The 24,502-nt window shown below is 36.2% G+C and overlaps 2 protein-coding genes across 2 annotated transcripts; both read right to left on the bottom strand.

Annotated features, from left to right (window-relative positions):
* Positions 1-12,097: 12,097 nt before the first annotated feature.
* LOC137716272 (zinc finger protein WIP2) lies at positions 12,098-15,146 on the bottom strand. Its single transcript, XM_068455698.2, has 2 exons — positions 14,364-15,146; positions 12,098-12,793 (listed from the first exon to the last, which is right to left on the bottom strand). The coding sequence occupies exons 1-2, from the start codon at positions 14,997-14,999 to the stop codon at positions 12,356-12,358; spliced, it is 1,074 nt and encodes a 357-aa protein (XP_068311799.2). The 5' UTR covers positions 15,000-15,146; the 3' UTR covers positions 12,098-12,355.
* Positions 15,147-18,720: 3,574 nt separating this feature from the next.
* LOC137715166 (outer envelope protein 80, chloroplastic) lies at positions 18,721-24,417 on the bottom strand. The gene is made up of 16 exons (XM_068454400.2): positions 23,815-24,417; positions 23,290-23,383; positions 23,063-23,145; positions 22,722-22,819; positions 22,539-22,608; positions 22,364-22,454; positions 21,709-21,790; positions 21,577-21,612; positions 20,529-20,682; positions 20,288-20,428; positions 20,050-20,120; positions 19,846-19,924; positions 19,637-19,752; positions 19,333-19,480; positions 19,129-19,198; positions 18,721-18,980 (listed from the first exon to the last, which is right to left on the bottom strand). The coding sequence occupies exons 1-16, from the start codon at positions 24,415-24,417 to the stop codon at positions 18,826-18,828; spliced, it is 2,091 nt and encodes a 696-aa protein (XP_068310501.2). The 3' UTR covers positions 18,721-18,825.
* Positions 24,418-24,502: the final 85 nt, after the last annotated feature.

Below are 24,502 nucleotides of genomic sequence, written 5' to 3'. Positions count from 1 at the left end.
TTTCTACATGGTTTCATCGCCAACCGCCTCCCAGCATTCCTCGATCCTCCATTTCTTCTGCTTAGTTTCTCTAATTTCTGTTCAAATTGATCGAAGTTCTTCATTGATTTGGTATTCTGATCACTGTTCTTGATCTGTAATGGCATTTTTGAGTCGGTGATATCTTGATTATCTTCTTCTCACCACCTTCATTTCTTGATCGATTTATTTCTTTCTCGATCGATTCCTTGATTGATTTCGCAATTGATTTTTTGCTCTCTATGTTTGATCAATTCCTTGATAAAGTTCTAAATATCATGGCCTCCCCCTCTGCCTCTTCGTTTCCGATTAACTCACCGCCATTACCAAACCCTAATTCTTCTGCAAATTCTCAACCTCAGAACTCGTATATGTTTCTTATGATCCAAAATATTTGTAGTAATGTGCCAATCAAATTCAAACGCACCAATTATCTCACATGGCGTACGTTATTTGCTCCAATTTTGCACCGGTACAAAGTTCTTGGCCTCATCGATGGTACTGAGCCACGTCCGGCTCCACTTTTCCTTGATCGATCCCTGAATCCAGCATTTGAGCAGTGGTTTGAAAAAGATCAAAACCTCTTGATTTGGCTTAACTCAACCCTATCTGAAGATCTCATTCTTTTCACGGTAGGTGTTTCCACATCTCAAGAGCTTTGGCAGAAGCTTGAACAACATTTTGGTGGCTTTTCTGATGCTCATATCCATCAACTTCGTTCTCATCTTCAATCAATTCAAAAAGGCTCTCAATCGATCTTGGAATATCTACAACAAATCAAGGAAATATCAGATTCTCTCAATGCTGCTGGCGCCGCTATATCTGATCATGATCTAATTGCATCAACACTTCACGGTCTTCCTGATGAATTCAAGTCATTTATTGACTTTATCATGGTTCGATTGTCTTATACTTCTCTTGATGAATTGCATGGTCTGTTGCTGACAAAAGAGATCTCCATGGCTCGTTGCAAGCAAACTTTGTCCACCGATGCTACTGAGCCATTTTAGGCTTTCTCTATCCAATCTCAAGCACCTTTGCTGCCAACGCCTTCTCCACAGGCCTTTGCTGCATATAGTCAGCCTCTTCAATCTTCTTTCCGTTACAATTCTAATCGAGGCAGGAACAATTGCAATTTTTCCAGATGAAATCGCAATTTCCGTACTAATCGTGGACACTTCACTGGTAGTTATCATGAAGGTCAGTCTCGTGCATCTTATCCAGGCTCCCGGTTTAACAACCAAAGTTCTTCATCTAATCACAAAAACACATGTCAAATATGTGGCTCCACCAGCCACGAAGCCATTGACTGTTTTGACAAGATGAATCCTGAGATCTTTGGACAGGTGGCACCAGCTAAACTTGCAGCTCTTTGTGCTCACTACTCGTCCAAACCATCCCCATCTTGGCTATTGGACTCTGGAGCCACATCACATATCACAAATGATATTGCCAATCTCTTTGTCGCCTTTCCCTACACTGGTGAAGACAAGATCTATATAGGAGATGGTAAAGGTCTGTTTATTCACAATATTGGTACTTCTTCTTTAAATACATCTCATACTTCTTTTAAGTTGAGTAATGTATTACATGTACCTGCTATGAAACACAATTATTATCTGCCTACCAATTTTTAAAAGATAATAATTGTGCCTTAATCCTGATGGATCCACTGTAAAGGATTGTGTTTTGAGGAAGACGCTTTTGGGGGGACAAGTTAAAGTTGGCTTCTATCCTCTTCAAGGATCTAGTAATCACACTTCTTCATCACCCTCGACTTTAATAAGTGTCAAAGCTCCTATACAGATTTGGCATCGAAGATTGGGTCATCCATCTTCTTCTATCTTTCGTAAGGTTCTTTCAGCAAATCAACTTATGGTGCAAGGCAAAACTACTGGTGATATTTTCTGTTCAGATTATGCTTTAGCTAAAAGTCACAAACTTCCTTTTGGATTTGCTAGTTCTACAACTACTCAAAGTCTCCAATTGCTACACTATGATCTTGGGGGTCCTGCCTCCATCACTTCACCTAGTGGTTTTAAGTACTACTTGTTGCTAGTAGATGATTACAATAGATATAGTTGGTTATTTCCATTAAAGGCTAAATTTGATGCCTATTCTACTTTTGTTGTATTCAAACAATATGTGGAAAATCTACTTGGAAATAACATCAAGGTTGTGCATTCAGATTCCGGGGGTGAATTCATTGGTGCTATGTTTCAGTCTTTTCTTCATGCTCATGGTATTGTTCATCAATTAACTTGTCCTCACACCCCTGAACAAAATGGCTGTGCTGAAAGAAAGCACATACACATTGTGGAAACTGCCAGAACATTACTTGTTGCTTCTAATATTCCCCATCTCTATTGGGTGGAAGCTTTCTCCACGGCTATATATCTTATTAATAGATTACCCATCTCTGGACTCTTTAAATCTCCTTGGGAATTGCTATTTTTCAAGCCACCAGATTACTCCCGACTTAAAGTCTTTGGCTGTAGATGCTTCATGTGGCTCAAACCTTATACTCATTCCAAGTTGGATGCTAAAAGTAAAAGCTGTGTTTTTCTGGGGTATAGTTTACAACACAAGGATTATCGATGCCTTGACCCAATCACAAGTCGTATCTATATTTCCAGACATGTGCAGTTTGATGAAGCAACATATCACTTTCAGTCTCCTCCCACCAGTCATGTTATCTTTTCAAAATCTGTTTCAGCTCTCATGGATATGCAATTCTCCGTTTCTAATAGCACTAATGTTCCTTCTGGCTCTTCAGTTCTAGATTTGAGATCCAACTCTGATTGTTCTCTTTCAAGTTCACACATTGGCAATTCTCAAGGTCCCATTCCTACAAATGATGCATCCCATACAGAATCTCCACATGATGCATCACTCTCTTCCAATACACCAATTATCTCATTGCCTCTACCAATACTCATCCTATGATCACTCGCTCCAAAGCTGGTATCTTCAAGCCCAAAGTATATGCAGCTAGCCAACATCCTCTTCCATCTGATATTGACTTTATTCCAAATACATATTTGCAAGCATCTAAACATGCTCACTAGAGATCTGCCATGCAAGATGAGTTCAAAGCATTATAATCAACAGGAACTTGGACCATTGTTCATCCATCTTCCTCCCACAATGTTGTTGGCTGCAAGTAGGTTTTCAGAATAAAGAAGAAACCTGATGGTACCGTCAAGAGATTTAAAGCTCGTTTGGTTTCAAAGGGGTATCATCAGCATGAAGGCATTGATTTTCAAGATACCTTCAGTCCTGTGGCTAAATCAGTCACGATTAAAGTCATTTTGTCACTTGATGTGCAGTTCAATTGGTTTTTAAATCAATTAGGCATAAGTAATGCCTTTCTTCATGGTGATTTAAAGGAAGATGTGTACATGTAGCAGCCTCCAGGTTTCACTGATCTCAGTATGCCACATCATGTCTGCAAATTAAGGAAATCCCTTTATGGTCTCAAACAAGCACCTCAAGCTTGGTTTGACAAACTTTTTCAAGCTCTTCTTCAGCTTGGTTTTAAGCAATCTTCCTCAGATGCTTCCTTATTTGTTCTCAACAGTACTAATCTTGTCATAGTGCTTGTGTATGTAGTTGACATATTAGTCACTGGACCTGACTCTTCCCCATGCAATCTATTCATTCAAAAACTCAGTGCTATTTTTCCAATCAAGGATTTGGATCCATTACAGTACTTTTTGGGATTAGAGGTTCAACGATCCTCCATAAGTCTCTTTCTTCATCAAACCAAGTATTTACTGGATCTTCTCAGGAAAACTAATATGGATGGTGCAAAGCCTTGCTGCACTCCTTTTGGCTCTAATAAATTGGATCACATTGGTCCTCTTTTGTCCAATCCAACTGAGTACCGATCCATTATAGGTGGTTTACAATATTTGACATGGACGCGTCCAGATATTTCTTTTGCTGTGAATCAAATCTGTCAGTTCATGCATGCTTCTTGAGACCAACACATGCAAGCTGCAAAATGAGTTATTCGTGTTCTCAAGGGTACTGTGTCTGAAGGACTATGGTTTAAAAAAGGTGCAACTAATCTCAAAGCCTACTAGTGGTTACAATGTATTTCTGGGATCCAACCTTATCAGTTGGAGTGCCAAGAAACAAGCTACTATGGCACAATCATCAATAGAAGCAGAATACCGTTCTCTCGCACATACTGCAGCTGAACTGACTTAGATATGCAAAATCTTCCGTGACATTGGTTTCCCTCTCTCTTTCTTACCCTCTGGTATGATAACATTTCAGCAATCTCCCTTGCTTCTAATCCAGTATTCCATACCAGAACCAAACATGTGGAGATCGACTATCATTATATTCGAGAGTTGGTCTTGGCTAATCTCATCAAGGTTAACTTTGTTTGCAGTTAGGATTAGTTAGCCGACATTCACACCAAATCTCTTTCCAAAAGTAGATTCAACTATCTTAAATCCAAGCTTCCTTTTGGTTCCTCAGTTGATCCCAAGCTCAGCTTGAGGGGGTGTATTGAAAGATCTAAACCAGTCACAAGTTAGTTACAATAGTAAATAGTTAATTGTGGTATTTGTGTAATTAGTTGTAGAAGATAAGGGTACTGATGTAATGAGCCTCTGTGGCTATTTATATTCATGTGTACTGTCAATTAAGCTTATCAATGAAAATATCCCTTTTTAACAATTTCTACAGTTTCGGCACAAAGAAGAAGGCTTGACTGTGACTGTCCTCGAAGATAGGAGTTCATACTCAATGTAAGAGAAATGTACTTATCCTTAAAAGAAAGTTGTAAAATAGTGTATGGAACTTGATTTCGTAAATAAACTCTACTCCGTTTACATGAAAATTTCTTAGTGTCAAATAGGATTACATTGGTTGGTTATGATTTGGAAGATAATATAGGAGAGATTGTCGTTGCACCGGTTATATACAACATAGTGCCTATAACACATATCACATGATTTTTATTGGGATTAGACATGACTTAAATAGCCCAATTGCCTCTATCGGATATGAAGCCTGAATTGAAATCCTATAGTTAGACAAATTTATTCTTTGAACTGCGAGAAAGTTCTGTATTCAATGGTTGAATCACGAGTCTGTGAGGCCCTACCTTGTAAACGCACTCTATTAGATGGATGCTGCATATGGCAGTTATACACAAATTGTTCTCCTGAAATGCTAAAGAACACCGTATGAACCAAATTCCCGTCCAACCATGCCTGGTGTGTGTATATATACTCATCCAACAGCAGATTCCATGACGAGTAGGTGAAATGTTTGTTCTTTCATAGTGCAAGACTTGTGCAATGCATTTGATCGTTTGACAATGATTTCTAATTTTCTATGCAAACAGAAGGAAAAGACATGTAAATAAAAAAAAAGGCATGAAAAAAGGAGAAGAGAGAGAAAAGACAACAAATCAAAGTTAGCATAATTGATAGCTTTTGTATGCAGTCTCTCCCATCCTTTTTCCATCACTTCCTTTTACATTCTCTTATTTTCTTTTTCTCTTGTTATAAAAAATTAATATAAGATGTTGACGTGATTTAACTGTGATCGTTCAAAGGAAAAAGAAGGAAAGGAGAGAGAAAAAAAAAGGAAGATAATCCTACTCCTTTTGCATGCAACATGGTGTGTGGCATGCAAAGCACAACACTTCGAGTTTTACTAAAATAATAGACTGGCCAGTAGTATAGATTAAGTGAATGAACGACTGTGCGGTTATTATTTAATAATTAAAAATTTAAAAGTTAAGAATTTTAATGTTCATTATATTTCCATTCATACTAGAAAACTTTGAAAGAGGAATGTTACGATGATTTTTTTTTTAAATGAAATCTCTATAAATTTTCTGCCACCGTACAATTTAACATCAATTTATATACCAATATTATAAAATATTATGTTACAACTGATGACAAGTCATGATTATCCACCTATTTTGGAGATCTGGAAAACTCACAGAGGCATTTCAGCCTTCCCCTGGCCACAAGTCTGGCTTTCATACTAGAAGCGAGTTTCGAATTCAATACCTCCAGTTTTTAATTTAAAGGAAGTCTCGCAATCCACTTTTTATTATAAAACCATCATAGACCTACTATAGTTTTGAAATTTGTTGAGTAGTCAATTGAAATGAAGAGACTTGAATCTCATCATGACTTCCCATCAAGGAAATCATTGTAATTTCTTGGAAATGCAATTTCTTGAACAAAAACATATTATATGTATTATACAATTGGTCTGCACAACATGGGATTAAAGGCTGTCTAGTCCTATCTGTGACTGATCTTGTGCAAAAAGTAATATCTTGATTGGATTTATGAAAAGATAGTGTTATTCACATATTACTTTTTACCTATCACATATTTTTTTATTAATTTTTGTCGTTTGATTATATTTAATTTGTTCAATTCGAACAATCGAAATTAAGAGACCTGTGTAAAAAATAAAAAGAAGTGTGAATATTAATGTGTGAAATTGAAGAGAAAATTGGGGGAATTAGTGAGAAACTCCACTCAAAGCAAAAGAGAAGAAAAGACTAAAGGTGTTTTATTAAGGTAAAGGAGAGTGTGGGGAAGGAACCAAAATCAAGTTTTTGACAAAAGCTTTATTGGTAATGGAACATCATAGAAATAACCAAAGCTCACTCATAAAAAATGTCTTAAAGACAAATGAATATGTGTGTCGTTTGTTAGAATAGAGAATCTCTTACGCGCACAACTTTCGTGACGTCTTTTTTATTTGTTACTGTAAACTGAAAAGTGACAAAAAATAAAAATTCATAACACCTTATTGTGATTGGTAAGGATGATGACCACGTAGTTTTTTTGGAAACATGAGAAAATAAACTCTCTCCTTTGTTAGAAGTTTATAGTTATTTAGTGCCTCTTATTAGAAGTTCTATTGTTTTTAATTGAGTCTAAGGTGTTAGGTGCCCTTTAGCATAAAAAAATGGTGTCATTTGTTATGAGAAACCCTTTTTATAAGCACTTAGTATTGTCTTTGCCTTCGAAATCAAAAGGTTGGCTTTTAATTGATTTGCAAAATTGAAGAAAACAATGGTACTCAAAAGTAAAAGACAAGAAAATACCAGAAGCCGTTTGAATTGTTCACCCAGAGGAGGAGGGTAAATTTAACTAAATCAAGTTTTTTGTCAAAAGTTTTCAGATTGCATAACTTACTTGATGTGGTTACTACATCTTGTTTTAAACATCAATAGTTTAGTCACTTAAGTGCACGTGAATGACATATGGCAACATTTAAAACATTATATTTAAAGTGGTACATTTTTAACATATGTGTTGATACATGGACTATACCATATAGAGAAACTTATGTTGCTAAAACATGTGGGAATTTAATGTTTATGGTCATGACAAGTAAGCAATAGTTATGCTTCTGAGTTAGAGGAGGATCCTTCAGATGTTCCTAATGAATCATGAATGGTAAGGTTTCTGTTAAATTACCCTAAAAATAGTGCTACCATAGCTAGAGTAATGCTCGGTAGACCAAATTTAAATTTATAAACTATGTGATGTGTCACCAATAAATAAGCACGTTAATCAACTCTTAAGTAATAATCCAATCACCAACATCAGGTCATATGGTTTACAAGATTTGGTCTAAAGTCTCCCTAGCATTACCCAATATAATTATAGCCAATAGTCACGTATGCTTAAGCCAAATCCAAATCCTACACAATGCATCTGTTGTGTGTGTAGCAAGAAAAAAGCATTAAAAGTTAAAAACATTTTGTGTGCAAGCGCAACAACTCTGCTGTTGCTGTCACTGCTCTTTTTAATCACTTCGACTATGCTTTTATGCTTTCTACGTCCTGTCTGTGTCTACAAAGTTTCTTTTAATTTAATAGCAGTTTATCATATTTTCTTCTAATTTTGGCTTCTATGTAGGCTAAATTAATATAATGCACATGAATTTATTTAGTTAATTTTAGTGATTTTTTGTCAGAATGATCAAAACAACAGCTTAAATCAAATAATTACTTTGTTAAAGAGACTTAAATAAGTAATTAATGTCGTATTTAGCTATTAAATAGTTAGCCCCTAAGCGCTATATATAATATTGGCAACAAATAAAAAAGTTTGCAATGTCTATGAAGAATCGTTGTATGTGAAAGTACTATTTCTCTAAACTTTAACTAGGTTGATTTTTTTCAATTTTTCTTTCTCGAAGACTTGGCTGATAACAGGGCCGGTCCTGGAAATTTGGGGGCCCTAGGCGAGTTTTCAAAATGGGGCCCTAATATTCTCTAATTTCCGGTTCTTTGTAGATTGATATGTATAAAAAAAAAAAAAATTCGCTAAATACATAAATATTCTATTTCCACATCCAATATCATTAAAAATTAATATAAAAAGAAGATAAATATACAAGCATTATTTAAACATTAAATGGCTCATGTTTTTAGACTCAAATGTACTAAATGTTTGTAGTCAAGAGTCTAAGATTGAGAGTGAAGAACAATAAAACTTGATGATCAAGGGCGTAAAGAACAATAAAACTTGATTGATGAGTATAATAAATTCAACAACGTCAATTGTTTCTCTTGTGTTTTTTTCGTAAAATCAACATCACACTAACAAATCGAATACTAAAACAATCCATTGAATAAAAATTATTGAAAAGAAAAATATAAATTCAAAGTTTTGATTACCTTCAAGTATAATCTTCAAGACCATGCGATAGTTAGTTTAAAAATTCAATAGAAATGGGGAGATTGGGAAGTTGAAAGAAAAAAAGATTGCAAAGGGACTTGAGTTTTATAACTTTATATGCATTGTTTTGAACTCAACACTCCAAAGAAAAAGAAAGCCGAACTTTCCACTGCACCAACAAATGAATTATGATATCTTACTTTTTTTGTATTTATATGTTATTTATAGGATATAAAATTCTTTTAGAGGCCCTTTCGAAGTAGGGGCCCTAGGCGGGCGCCTACTTAGGCTACCCTCAGGACCGGCCCTGGCTGATAAACATGTAAAAAGACGATTAGTTTTGGCCCCCATCTCTATTTTGCGTATGCATGGGGATCCCTTACCACCTAAAGTGAGTTCAACAGTACTTAGACGTACGATTCACTAATTACAACCAAATACATATGTATACACATATTATATATACCTCCGAGAGTCCAAGACAAAGTACTATATATATAGTAGTTTATCCATCCCCAAAAGAACTCTCACATCTTGTAAAATGAATCACTATTTATTCAATTAGGTAGAATCCTAGCCAATCAATCTCTCTCCCTGAAAAAAAAAATTGGCAGCTTGTATTTTGAGACCAAAAACCATAGTGGAGCCTTTTGGGGATTTGGCAATTTGATAAACCGCAGTTGAGTCCAAATAAAGCCAAAAATGAGAAGGGATAAAAGCATAAAGGAAAACAAGTTTATGCATATATATGTATATTTGGTTCAATATCTTAATGAATAGACTATTGGGCTTCTATCCATGTACCCTAGGTTCGAAACTTTCATTTTCTTAAATTGTTGCAATAATTTCAAACCCTTCATCTATCCTTAGTAAAAATAAAATCTAGTAAAAAATGTATATAGAGGGAAGTAACATAATCATACATTAGATGGGACTAGCATCAACCTTATATGCAATTATTAGTTTTCTGTACCTATGGTGGGGACTAGGGTTTATAGCTTCAATGCAAATTATTCTAAAACCACATTGGTTGTTGACCTTACAGGGATAGTGAACTGGTGTTACATTAGATTTTCCGCCAGTGCATGTATACACAAATATTGAAAAAACAAATAAGAATAATTTGGTGTTTTACAATAACTTTATATAAATTACAATTTGATATAATATATATAATAATCAAAATTATACTCATTAAACTCTCTAATTAGCGTGATATGAGAAATAGATAAAACACACATTACCAAGGTGCATGTAAGTTTCTATTCCTTTTGAGGAGCTGAACTTTTTATTTTTTGAAGAAAAACGAGAACACTAGTAAATATGAAAAGAAATCGTTGTATAAAACAAGACATATTTTTTTGATCAAATATGAAACAATCAAATATAAAACAAGACATAGGAATATGGAATAAAGAACATGGTGTCTGAGTGTTATACTGATGCATGCAAATGGTGATTAGCGCTGTGAGTCAGTGGGTTGACGGAACACTGGGTTTATAACAAAAAGAACAAGAAAAGAATCACACCGACGGATCGATAATTAAATAACTAATTAATATTAATTAATGTACGTATTTACGTTCTGTTATATCACCGCAGAGGTACAATGAAACCATAGTAACTGTCAAAAGTTGATAAAATGAAAAAAAACTGTCAGAAGACTGGCAAACTTACCTCATCATCATAAAGTGAAAGACAGATGGAGAGGTAGCTAGAAAAAGAGTTAGATCGGTCAGTTCGAAGAGGGAGAGGACGGAAGACATAAAATTGTGAAGCTGAGTTGAGAGAGCAATTTTTATGGTCCTGTTACTGTAATATCACGTGTAATATTAAATATTACGAAGTAAAAATTTCATTTGTATCATATTATTATTAGTACATATTGCTACACTAACGATGTATTCGTGTCGACAAAATATTTCTCACCAAATTGTGGCAACCCACCAAACAGTACATGCTCTGATTATATTTGCAGCTTGAAATGACATTTCAGGAGCCTCTTTCTACAAGCTCTTTGACTGCAGACACATATTTCTCTCTCTCTCTCTCTCACAACTCATAAAGCTGCCAACAAGATCCATTATATCCCTTCCAACCTCTGTAGTCTATATAATTATGAAAAATATTGCTACAGATATATGGAGAAGCTACTGTTTATAATTAACAGCACATCCACCTTTCTCTCTGTCTCTTGTTCCAACCTTTCCCTCCACCCATGAACCTAATAATTTGATCTGAATTTAGTCCTAGTAAAGTCTACACTGTGATGTCTTTGCAGGTCAATAGTTAATACACCTCCTCTCCCAGTTGCATTTTATGTTAGAAATATCTGTTTAAATTATTAATTTTAGAAGAAATAACTGGATATAAAACCTAGCTAATAGTTTCTATTGTCCTTCACAAGAAAAATTAGACTTTTACAGGAGGAGCAATTGAGGAGTGAGAGGACATAAAGTTTAGCAAACATATGATCGCAATGCATGATTAATCTATCTTCCTATGAATATATAGAAAATTACTTGTTGATCTTCTGAATATTACTGATGTTTGCAACTCTGCAACTTTGTCCACATATATATATATATATATATATATATTTAGTAATAACAATAATCTGATTGTAAGATAAGGAAAAATATAAGAAATCCCTCCTCCTTTCAATTGTTGGAACTTTGGGAACTCATCATGTTTTAGGGTTAGTATATATTAAGGTATCTACATATTACCTGGTCTTCACACTAGTAAATTTTTTAATGAATGAATCATATGGGTTGGATTGATACGTCTGCCTTACCAATTCGGCGGGTGCTTGAATTTCTCAAATTTTTAGGATTACATCATGTATTAATGGGATAGTGAGCTAAAGAGTGTTTAGCTTTATTTTTTATTACACCCCATAAAATTTCTATAAGGAGACCAAAGGAATAATGTATAATTAACTTTTAATTACTTCAAATCCTATTAGCTTATTTTTATTACTTTTTCCAGCTAATAATAAAATGCATAGTTCTTTTTTTTGGGTAATCAATACATAGAGCATATAGCTGTTTCACTGTCTACCAATGCAGTGTATTGACTAATGTACATCCACGAGAAACTCTGAGGAATACCCTTGTTGGGATCTGAGTTGCATATATATATATATATATATATATATATATATATATATATATAGCTATGACTTCAGCCTGCTGAGCCTTTTATGCACTTTTTTGTCAAATGGTTTTACCAACTCCTCGCCAGTCCTAACTTTATATCAACCAAAGAGTTTTAACTACATTTGCAGTTTTCAGATTATAAAATAAAGGTGAGATTTTCATATGTATATGCATAATTGTGCATTATACAGACAGAGAAAGAAAGTGTGCATGAAGAGAAGGGAGAGTAAATTACAGGAACTTGGTTTATCATTCATCTATTAGGAACCACTGCTAATTAAGGAAGTCTTAAAAATGTAAACGAAACAGAAAGCAAAAAGCAATAATACTACTAAGAGAAGGAAAAAATAAAAATAAACATAGCTTAGCTTCCAAAAGCAAATTTTAGGGTTTTATGACTTGTAATTCACCACACGCACGTTTAAACCAAGCTCACAAACTCCCCCTCGTACCGTACGTCAAGGTTTTTCAAAACCAAAAACAAGCACACTAATGGGAGGAGGAGTCATTTTCCTCAATTTCAGAAGCTACATCATCTTCCTCTTCAAAACAGTCAATTCCATAAGCTGCATGGCCTTGACCAAATGCCTTGATATGATCTTTGAGAGACCTCTTGTGCTTGAAATCAGAGCCACAAGTGCAATACCAAAGCTTGCCACAATTTTTTTCATGGGTTCGCCAATCACCTCTCACTGCAAAAGCCTTGCCACATTTTCTGCACATGAAGGGTTTGATCCCATGTTTTCTCTTGTAATGGGTTTGTAGGGTTCTGAAGTCTTTGAGAGGCTTTGCCCTTGGATGGTCAATGTTGTTTCTGCAACCTGGTGCACAGCAATAGCAAGGCAGTCTAAGCATGGCTGTTGGTTGTGTTCCCCTTAGAGATTCTGGCCCTTTCCTGTATTGAGATCCATGCCCCCACATATGCATCTGCATACATAAACAATTTAATTAGGTAAAAAACAATACTGTTGTTGGAAAATGCTCTAATCTACCACTATTATTGTTCAAAGTGATTGAAATATCACTTAAGCAGCCAACTCATCCGATTATGTTCAATGCGATAGTGGTATTTCATTCACTTACCGCTATAATAACGGTAGATTAGACAATTACATCCCGTTATTATTTGATGTCGCACATTTAGAAGACAACTTCATCTACTATATATATAAAGTTAATTTATATCGTACAGCTTTTGCCTTAAGGAAAACTAAAAAAGGCACTAAGAAGAAAATTTGAAGTAATTAGCATTGCTTGCATAAAAGTTGGACTTGTTGCGCATAAGATTCGGGTGTCTTTAAAATGTTGATTCTTTTAAGACTTCTTTGAATATCACTTGTAATTTATGCTTTTATAAGACAAACATACATCATACATGGGTCAAGGTGTTTGGAAATGAAAAGATAAAGTAAATGTAATGTCATAGAAGTTGGAGTTTGAATTTATTTATCATTTTTTGGGTTTAATCTTTCCAAATTAGCATTCTAGTTCATGGTATGTACTTGCTTGCATAAATATGATCCAAAACAGAAGGTAAAAAAATAGACCAGATGGAGATTCAAATAGGTAGGTAAAAGCCTAAAAAATACCCAATCTTTGTGTATTCATAAACAAAGAATTAATAGTAATTGACCAGCAAAACAATGAAATAATAGTAGTATATAAGAACTAATTTTTCATCGATATATTTGGTGATTTTGTTTTTTAATAGGATGGTGTTATCTACGCACCCTTTTTACTTTCTTTTCAATTTCGACCGTGAGATTCGAATGAATATAAAAAAGAAATAACAATGGAATATATGAGAAGTAAAAATGGGTTTGTTAATAACACCACCCTTTTTGTTCCTCGGCAATGAGGAGGATCATCTGAAAGCAGGAAGAACTAGGAATATCTTCGGTTTGACACACCTGCCGGTGTGTGAAACACAAATTTCAAGGTGCAAAACGCACAATTCCAGCTGTGTAGTTCAATCACATAAAGAGGGGTACTGCTAGCTGATCATAGTTATATCCCCATACTCAGTTTTGGACCAGGTATAGATTAATTTATTCTTATTTCTTTTAAATCCCAAAAACAACAAATCATGCAAAAAGATAGAACAAGATTGCTGATTATATAAAGTGCAAAACTGGACATACAAAACAAAACAAAGTAAAATGATTTAAAGTTGCAAGAAGAGAAGAAAAGGGAAACCCTAAGGACCCATATAATAAAAGTTAAAGATTAAATCAAGCTAGAAAAAAGTGTACAAAAAACAAAGATAGATAGGAATGGATTTTCTCTTCCTCTGAAAAATCAAAAGAAAATGACCAGATGCAGAAAGTGATGGCAGAGCTAGCTAGAGGAGGAAGGAAAACAAAAAGTAAACACTTTCTTATTATTTAATATTTCAAACTACTTTTTCTTTCGCTCTAGCTTAAGAAATCATGGAACAGACTACATACAATTCAGATATATATATATGAAGGCTAATTATATATATAGACTGTTGTACCTGCATGTTATTGTATCTATTGAAGGTCTTGAAGCAAAGAGGGCATGAGAACTGGGTTGGACCAATTAAAATTTGAGCAGGAGTAGGGATCCAGTACTGTCCTTTGTTGAGCCTGTTTGATGCAAAACCAGCTGAAGCAACAGTCACATCTGCTTCTTTATCTGATGAGATTTCTGGGGAAGAGAGCCTGGAGATTAAATCAGCTGAAGATAGAGTTCTGCTTGGAAGCCCTAAATGTAAAGCCACAGTAACAGTTTCATCATCTTCTTCTTGATGATCAACAATATCATCAGACCTAGAAGAGCTCAAGAAGCTTTGATGGTCATCAGCAGCAGCTGATTCTTGCATGTCTTCGTGGTGGTGACTTCTTGAAGGGCTTTGGCTGAGGAGTGGAAGGGCTTCTCTTAGAGGAGGAGAGGGAGGTGATGAAGATTGGTGGTGGTGATTAGTGAAAAGGGTATTGTTAATATTGTTGATCGAGTTGTTTGATGAGCAGAAATTGTGGTAATCTCCATAATTAGGAGGGTGATAATAATATGGATTAACAGAGGAAGGTGTGGAGGTGGAAGAGAAGTGGTGGAGAGGGTTGATATTAAACCAACCATTATTGAAGTAATTAGGGTAGGGATCTGTCATGATATGGTGAGAGAGAATGGATTGGTTTTGCTGGGATTGGGTTAATATAGTATACACTATACAGTGTACGCACAGAAGAAAGAGAGAGAAAGAACCAAAAGGTAATGATAAGGTGGAGAGTGGAGACCTATTGAACAAAATCACCAACTCAAAAAGGAGAAGCATGGTGTGAGGGTAAAGGAGAAAAACTAATATGTCAAGGGAAAAAGAGAAAAACTTGTATGTCACATTTTATTTTTTTTAAATTTTGTCTTTCTAATATAAAAATGTTTAAATTTTTATCTATACGGTGTTGTACTATTGACACATAACACTGTGATGTTAGACCTTTCAAAATGATTTAGAAAAAAGGTAATGGTAGGGAGACTAAATTTGTAAAAAAAATTTACAAACAAAATAATATATCACCAATAGAAATGAACACATTTATCAAAGCTTAAGTAATAAACAATCATCAACTTCCATGTCATTTTTTTTCTAAAATTTTGTTAACAAATTTAGTCTACTTAGCATTATCCTTTAGAAAATTAAGTGTGCTATTAATAGTGTGTGAGAGAAATATTAAGGAGTCTTTCTCAAAGTGGAACTCTCCATTGACTTTTCACCACTTCATATTTTTAACACAATTTTTATCATATTAGCACAAAAATTATGCCAAAAACATAAGATGGTAAAAAATCTCACTTTTAAGAGAATCTCCTTAATATATTTATCTAGTATATGAATCAAACTATTGCAATAAATCTGGAATTTTGAGTGGTAAGTTGCTCTCGAGTGTGTAGGCATACACAAGCAAGGTTGATAAAGCAAGCCCAACTCGGTGAAAAGGAGAGACAAGAAATCACTCATTAAGTGTGACTAAACAGTGACAAAATATGCTAAGATGAGAGAGAGAGAGAGAGAGAGAGAGAGAGAGGAGAATGAGAGAGATAATCTTGGGACTTGAAAGGACAAGTCACTTATTGGACAAACGGTATACAATTTGTGAACATACTGATACGAAAAAAGGAAGAAAATTACTCCTCACCAACCCAAGAGACTCAACTTTGATGAAGGATAGAAAAGAAAAGAAGGCAAAAGACAAAGTTGGTAATTAGGGTTGTGGAGGTTGTCCCCCCATGGATTTGGATCCTCGCCGGATTCCCTCCTAAGGGATCATAGAGATCAATGCACGTGGATTGTTGATAAAAAATCGTGCGATCACAGTTAAATACTTTTTATATTTTTAAAAGTAAGACAACCTCGTTTTACATGAAAAGTAGAGTAATGCTATTCTTACTACAATTTTATACTACATTTCTTTACCATCTTAGGTGGCAGATGAGTTGGACAAGCTGCATCATTTAATTTCAATCTTTTTATTAATTAAAACACTTAAATAATCTTAGGTGGAAGAATAAAACTCCTCGTATACTACAATCATCATTTAATTAGCAATCATTTTATTAATTATTTGATTAACATTTTGATTAAATGCTAATTAATTTAGATGATGTGACTGTCTAACTCATCTGTCATCTAAGATGATACAGAAATATAATATAAAATTGTGATAAGAATAGCATTATTGTGAAAAGTATAAAAAGGAAAAAATTGTGACCGCACGATTTTTGATCAACGATCTATGTGCGTTGATTCCTAGGATCCCCAGAGGAGGGATCGGGCGAGGATCCAAATCCGTCCCCCATAATCCCATTCCTCCTGCTCCCATTGATGAGAGAGAGAGAGAGAGAGAGAGAGAGAAAGATAGAGATAGTACATTGTACAACAAACCATCCGTCCCCCATAATCCTATTCCTCCTGCTCCCATTGATGAGAGAGAAAGAGGGCAGAGAGAGAGAGAGAGGGAAAGATAGAGATAGTACATTGTACAACAAACCATCCATTGCAATTTGCATGCATACAGAAGCTAGCTAGGCAATGTTTTTTACTTATGATTTTTAATTAATTTAAAAAAAGATAGATACGAATCATACGATGGTATTATTTGAATTATAATTTTCTGTGGCTCCGGGAACAAATGGTTTGGATCCAAACCCAGCATTTGCTTTGGTGGGCGGGCCATGGTCGGCTAACTTGGCTCCCCACGACCGCGGAGAGAGAGAGAGAGAGAGAGATTGTCCTCATCTTATCTTTGTTTCATGCTTTTACATGCACAACAACGTTACTGTTCCCTCCCTCCCTCCCTCTTATTAATACATAGTATGGGCCAATTAAACATTGTCTACGTATTGAGCCGACAACGGTATTGGCATTTGTCAAAATTTCTTGTCGTGAATTAATTGATTAATGAGTATAACAAGAAAGCATAAATTTTGCTATGCTACAGTGTATTTTACACGGAATATGATTTTTTTCCCTTCTAAATTCTCTTTTTTTCCTCTCTTTCTCTTACAATTTCCTTTGTCATTCTCTTTATAAAGAAGTTAAAACAAGATGTTGACGTAGCTTAATTGTAACCGTTAATCCTAACCATCCAAATAAAATAAGAAAGATAGAGAGGGGGATTTGGAAATGAGAGAATTCTACTCCATTTTATACACTTGGAAGTTTTACTAATTATATTTGGTGATTGGATTCTTAACCAAAGATTTAAAGGCTACAAAACCGAAGCATATAGTAGAAAACCCCACCAGCAAGAAGAATAGCTAGTCTTTTTTGTCCCTAAACAAATATTATATAAAGTACTGGTGAAGAATTTAGATAATCGATGGCAAAAACAGAAGAGCGAGACTTGTGGCCATCAAATTAAACATGGAGATGGTTTATGATAGATATTAGATTGAAACCAACCTGTTAGTTTGCAGAAATTTGAATGTCATCATGGATATATAATAGCTTATGCAATGCGTTGCATCTCTTTTCGTTTTGTTGATGTAGAAAACATGAAATGGAATGATATAAAGATTAGCTCCAATTCGACAAGAAAGAACAGTTGCGCCACCAAAAATACATCCTCTTGCATCTATACCACTTATCACGTGACATGGTTGTAAGATTCTCTTTGATCGAACCCATTGGTTAAGGTGATTCACTCGACGCACATTTCATCAGTTACGTGTGCATGCGTTCATTAAGGTGTTCAATGTTTTTCTCAGATAAAACAGAAACTTTGGTGAACTTTATGTCCCAAGTACAAAGGAACATAAATGGAGGGAAACAAATTTGCTGCAATTTCAGAGCCGTATGGCTGCCCACATCACACTCCAATTTGGCACCTAGATCCTACTTTCTAGTTCCCATAGGTACGAGTAGAGAGGGTGGATGAATGAATGCCATTCAAAGTCGCAATTCAATGGTGGGACCTTCAATAATATTGAAGGAAGGCCATGCATAAGGAGACAGAATCGTACAGGCTATGCTACCAATAATCACAATTACGTATGCGACTGCCAGCCATTTATGCATATTAAGAACCTACAATCATCCTTGCATGTAACTAATGCATTGCGAGATTCACATGTATCACGACCGACAGCCGCTAAAGCGGCTATCATTAGCATCGGTATTTGCAACGTCGATTGAGTAAATTGATTGATATCTGCCACCTGCTAGCAACTGCAAGCGGACCTAACCTAGGGGACAATATGGATGATTGGTATTCTTCAAGCAATGGAAGCTAAGAAGTGCGCAGTAATACTAATAGTTTTCCTGCCATTCTATCGTATTTTCCGACGAGTTAATTCCGAGTTGTTTGGTGAGGTAAAGTGTAACGCAAAACTCGAAAATAATAGTGAATATTGAAACACCGTGTGAAGAAAAGCAGCATGTGCAACATGAACAAAAATAAATAACAAAAGAATTAGAAGACATGGAACGTAAAGCCCTAGTTCCGATGTCCGACCCCAAAGTGAAACCTCTTTGCATGCTGATCGTTAAATGCGTATTCAAGGCGAAGAGGCCCCAACGGTGAGTCCAGTCTGATGCCAAATCCATATCCGTACCCGCTTCCAGGCTTATGCCGAGCCCCGGCAGGATCACCTGACCAAAACAGAATAGAACAACCTCTAAGAACATTTCCTGCGAACAGTCTGAACATTTATGCATCAACGGTCTTGAAATAAGATTGTTCTTTAATGGTTCCAAGGATCCAATTGCGAACAGTAAATTAAACTAAAGAGAGACCTACCAGGCACGGTGGGGCCTGATCCAAGATCAGTACCATAGTCAGCAAAAATAACTCCTCCAACTGGCCCTATCTGCGAAAACAGGCCGGGACATCATGACAGATCATGGAATCAATTCTCTTCAGGTGTATAAATTTACATGAATAATTGGGGGTAAGGCAGTTGCATACAGTATGAAATTTTGTAAGGCCATTTATACCACATACCATTGGAAAAGAAATTTCTCCAGAGCCAACTGCATAAGATCTACCAGAGCCCACAGCACCTTCTTCGTAACCTCTTACACTATTTGTTCCACCGATGCCAAATGCTTCATGTGGTGGGAAGTTACCAACCACATGGCCACCAGACAAACTTGCGGGGCAAAGCATAACAAAGTCAAAACCAAATGAGAGTATAACTAGCTTCACTTCAAAGCTACAATTACAATAGCGAGGTGGGGGAGTATTGGGGGAAGGATATGTTTTCTGATAGATTGCTCCTACTGTGACAAATACAGAATGGTCGTACCTTACAAGAACACGAGTAGGACCAAGTTCTACGTCTTTCCTGGCACGAGCATTTATTCTGTTGAAATACAACCATTCAGGCAAAACAGGAAGTCCTTGTTCCACGTTGAATACACACTGCAAAGGACCCAAAATGGGTATCAAAGTACAGTGGAAGATCACAGAGAGAAATAGTGGGGGTTACAATTGTGAACACTGAGGATGACTAACCATTGATGACCCACGGTCACCAGAACCTGTGTAGACACTCTCAAGTTTAGCAAGGAGCATATCATCATGAGTATTGCCACTAAAACACAAAAATGATAAACAAAGAGCAGCAGATGAGAAACATGGATTGCAGAGAAATATAAACAAAGAAACCAAACTGGATTAGTTTCGAATTATCTGATTTTAGAATTTAGACTCACGTACCTTGCAGTTAGAGGGCTGCTGTAGACATCCTTGATAATAGGATCTCCTTTCTCATCACGAGCACCAGCATGCTGGAACAATAGTCCAGAATAGGGGGATTGTAAGTATAAATAAAATACAATCAAGTCAACATAATCTTATAATGAACCCCACAAGTTACAACTACTACCCAGTATTTAAAGGCATCCAAGAAAACCAGAAAAACTAACCACAGGGGAGATGCTAAAACCACAAGTACCTGAAAGATAAGCCCAGCTGTTCCACTAAACTTTGGTCTTATTGGTCGGCTAAATTCAATACCCGCTGTGACGCGACCAATGGTCAAGTTGCTACTATTTAGTTGGTTACCATGGATAAGTGTTCCGGGGGTTGTTGAATTCTAGCATAAGAAGAATCAGACAAGGGTCTAAGCATCGAGAATTTTGAAGTAGTTAGAAGGATAAGATGATCATACTTGATACAAACTAACATTAAATCACCTGAACCATTATGGTCCTGGATGTCCGCTTATCATCTCCTGCAATCCATGGATCTGAGTAATTTATGCGAAAAATTGAGTCTATCTGGCCCCTCTCTAAGGAAACGTGTAGCTTTTGGTTTCTTCCGAAGAGATTCCTATGAGAATATGCAAAGCTGCAAGACAAACAAAAAACTTATGGAAAACTTAAGTCTTAAGAATCCAATGAAACACTAGATGACATGGGCCCAGTGAGCACTACTTGAACGATGACACATGCATCTTTATGTAGAAATACATGACACTTATATAACATTGATAGTAATAGATCTTTTCTTTTTTCACAAAAAAAAAAAAAAAAAAAGAAATACTTAGATATCAGATATTTGAATAAATATTTTTGCAAAAGCAAAGAATATAAATAATACGAGGGGATTTAAACGTTAAAAAGGTAGCACCAGCATTTTAAGCAGTTAGGGCTGCTAAGCACCCTGACAATCTAAGTATTTAAATGTTAAAATGAAAATTGTTAAATACTCACACAGATGCATTTCTATCAACTCACAAGGCTTAATTATCATAACCAGTTTTAGTAAGCTTTGATGCTACATAATCTTGTATAGATACCCCTCCAAGTATCAGTCCAAAAGTTTTGTTAACCTAAATCTTTACCATTTTAAGTTTCAAATACCCAGGTTCTTCCCTATGTCAAAGTCTGTCAACAAAAGGATTTCAGACTGATGCAAATAGTCTAAAAGCTTAACACACTTCCTTCCAATCCATAAAGGTTCAAAACTAGATAATTATCAATTTCTGTTTAAAGTCAAATTAGAATCTAATCAACCCAAACTTAATTTGCCAAACACATAGTTTGTTCCATAGATGTAGATTGTAGACAAGTTCCATTAGATAAATATATTTAATGCATACACATCATGAATAACTCATCCAACTATGTCGTCAAGATTAAGCATGTAAACTGGGGACAGAAAAAAAGAATGGAGCATGTGGGAGAAAGGACATAGAGCGAAGCATTCAACACTGGAAAACTACATGTGCAGTAAGATTACCTTCCAATGAGTCCTGACAGAGGGCCGCTTGTAATTCTGAAAATAATAAATAGAAGTTAAATATTTTGTACCATAAGATCTGAAACACAAACTCAAAGATTTCAATTTGTATTCTACACTACTTTGACTTACCCACTTGATATACCACCACCAGCAGAAAACCCTCCACTTGGCCGCTCAACAACATTCATTGTGATATCAACCTTACCAGCATCTACAAGTATTCAATAGTTTTGGTAAACGCATTCAATCAGTCAATATCATCACAAAAACATGTATAAATAATTAGCATCATTTCCACAGATATAGATGGGGCCATAAGCATAAATGCCAATGTCGGACATCAATAGTCCTACAAAGGGTTGAAAGTTGAGAGATAACAGTCTACCACGGATGACCACATTGATAGGACTATTAGGATTCAAGACTAACAAAATCCTACCGACATGAGGACAATCACAGTAGACTGTTATCCCTCGCTAACAGAAAAGTTTACACTTGTTGATAGAAAAACTAAAGGGCTTGTTGCACATTAACCCCTATTTAAAACTACAAAGTACTCCATCCTTCAAGTAAGGCTAAATGAACTAGATGTTTCCACCTTTCTTCCCTCCATTTACTCTTCCCATCCAAGCAAGAGAACAGTAGTTTCCACACATTGCTACTTCAAATTTATTTTAGGCGCTGATTATTATGAAAACTGAAAATCACCTAACATTCTGAAATATATAATTTCAAACAAAATTACTTGCCGAAAAAATAATAAAACTAAAATTTTCTTTTCCACCTGCTGGTTGGGGTATGATGCTAACATCTTCCATAAGTCCCATAGTCAATACAGTCTCTACATCTCTTTTTCCCTGTAACATACTGTAGACCTACATAGGAAATCCTGACAAGTAAAACACAGTGTTCCTGAATATCAAATTAAAAATGATTGCTTTGTGTATGTAAAAAAAAACCTGGCCCTTCTTAGTAGTAAGTTGGCGAAGTATCGTTTCGGGCTTTGTCTTCCCTATGGTTGGTTCACCCCTAAGAAGAGCAGAGAAGAATTAGTGAAGAAATGCTGTAGTTGCCACCTTTCCATGAAACTTCAAATTTCAAGGTTATCTGTAAATGAAAACTCAATTAAGGCAGGAGCTTACGTCTTCCTGTCAAGGAATCGCATGGAGATATTATTCACCTCAGTTTCTGATACTTGTAACTTAAGAATACCACCTGAGAGAATCTCAACAGCTGAAACCTACAATATAATGGAGAAAACACATGTCAACTACTAAAAAAAATCTTGATCACAAACATACAAGGGAAATTAGAATCCTACACTGAACCAATTCTACGCTCTACAGCACTAGCAAAATTAACTCCAACTTTATACATTTTGAAATTATAAACAAAAAAAATTAACAGCCTAATCCTTTATCTTCCTTTTCTATAAAAATAAATTATAACAAATCAGTGGGAAAGTTGATATAGAGTAACCAACCATGGCAAAAAGTCCCCGATCCATGTACCAATCATTGATGGAAGATATTACTTCATTCAAACGCTTAAGATTAATAACTTTTCCTGCACAACTTGACACCAAAACCGAAAATCAATATAGGCCCCCCATGTCATGAAAGTGGCACCACCAGAGAGATACAAATGATCTTTCAATAATGTATGCATGCCCACACCCGTAACCATGTAGAGCATTGAAGAAAAACCTACCATATCCATCACAGAATGCATCCTTCAGAAACTTTGCTGGAAGAACATTTGCCCCTTCACATACTAGCCCTTGGAATTCCTGGTTTGGTTTTACCTAGCTCCAGCCAAATAATATAAACTATCAGTCATAGTTATGCCAAAGGGGATACATGTTTCGATAAACGATCATGACATGAGTTTTTATCACCTACGAAACAATTACAAAAATTCCATCAATACTAACTCTCCATTTTCAATTTTCTCTCTTGGAGCCAAATCTCTTCATTTAGTTTAAAGACGCGGAATGAAACGTCTGAAATGATCACGAGACACACAGATTCAACCCTAAATCCTAATGCAACAATGCACAAGCAGCTTTATAATTACCATAGGTTCATAACAGAGCAAATAAAACATAAATTTGACAACGAAAAGTGAATGCAAAACGAATTCTAATTTATAAATACTAACGCGGGTCGAAGTTCTTCATTCGAATAAAAAAACAGAAACTTCAGTGCCACAACAATGCAGATATAATGTTGACACCTGAAAGATCAATCTGATGCCGTCCCTTGTATCGACGGCGACCGGCATGCAGGAGCAGAAATAGCCACTATCGATGATCCTATGCACGTCCTCTTGGACCTCCCGCACAGTGAGCGCCGAGTTCGCTCGGCACGCCTTGAGAGCCGCCAACGCCTCCATTTCAAGGTCCTTCCTTTCCAGCTCCTCCCCGTCCTTGTTCCTCACCAGCACCTCGCTTATCAAAACCCTCTCCTCATCGTGCCGGCTGGACGAGTGTCCCTTCTGCAGCGACTGAGTCGACTCGTCCGGCCGAGTCAGAGCCAGCGACGCCGAGCATAAAAGCGGCGACTTCCCTACGAACCGGCCCCGGTCCGCATTCCGATTTCGCGGCTCGGACTCTGATGAGTCGGCGAACCGAGTCAGCGACAGCGACGCGGAGCAGAGGATGGGCAAAGGAGGGAACTTTGGGAAAGAAGAACGAGTCCTAAGCGAGTCGATGAGTTGGGCGAACGAGTTTCTGGTCCTGGCGAACAGAACTGTAAGGCCCACGTGTCGATTTTCGGGAGAGCGAGGGACTTTGGCTGAAGGAGATGAAGTGAACCGAACGTCGTCGTTCGGCGGCATTGGAGAAGGACTGAGAAATGATACCGGAGAGTGGTGTTTGGATGCAGAGATAGAGAAGCCTTGTCCGGGAATAAGGAGTAGGAGG

Source organism: Pyrus communis, chromosome 3 (genome assembly GCF_041283825.1).
Source record: "Pyrus communis isolate YQ-2024b chromosome 3, ASM4128382v1, whole genome shotgun sequence".
In the NCBI taxonomy this organism is placed as follows: domain Eukaryota; kingdom Viridiplantae; phylum Streptophyta; class Magnoliopsida; order Rosales; family Rosaceae; genus Pyrus; species Pyrus communis.
Note: the sequence above shows the minus strand (reverse complement) of the source record. Positions and strands in the feature narration are given on the sequence as shown.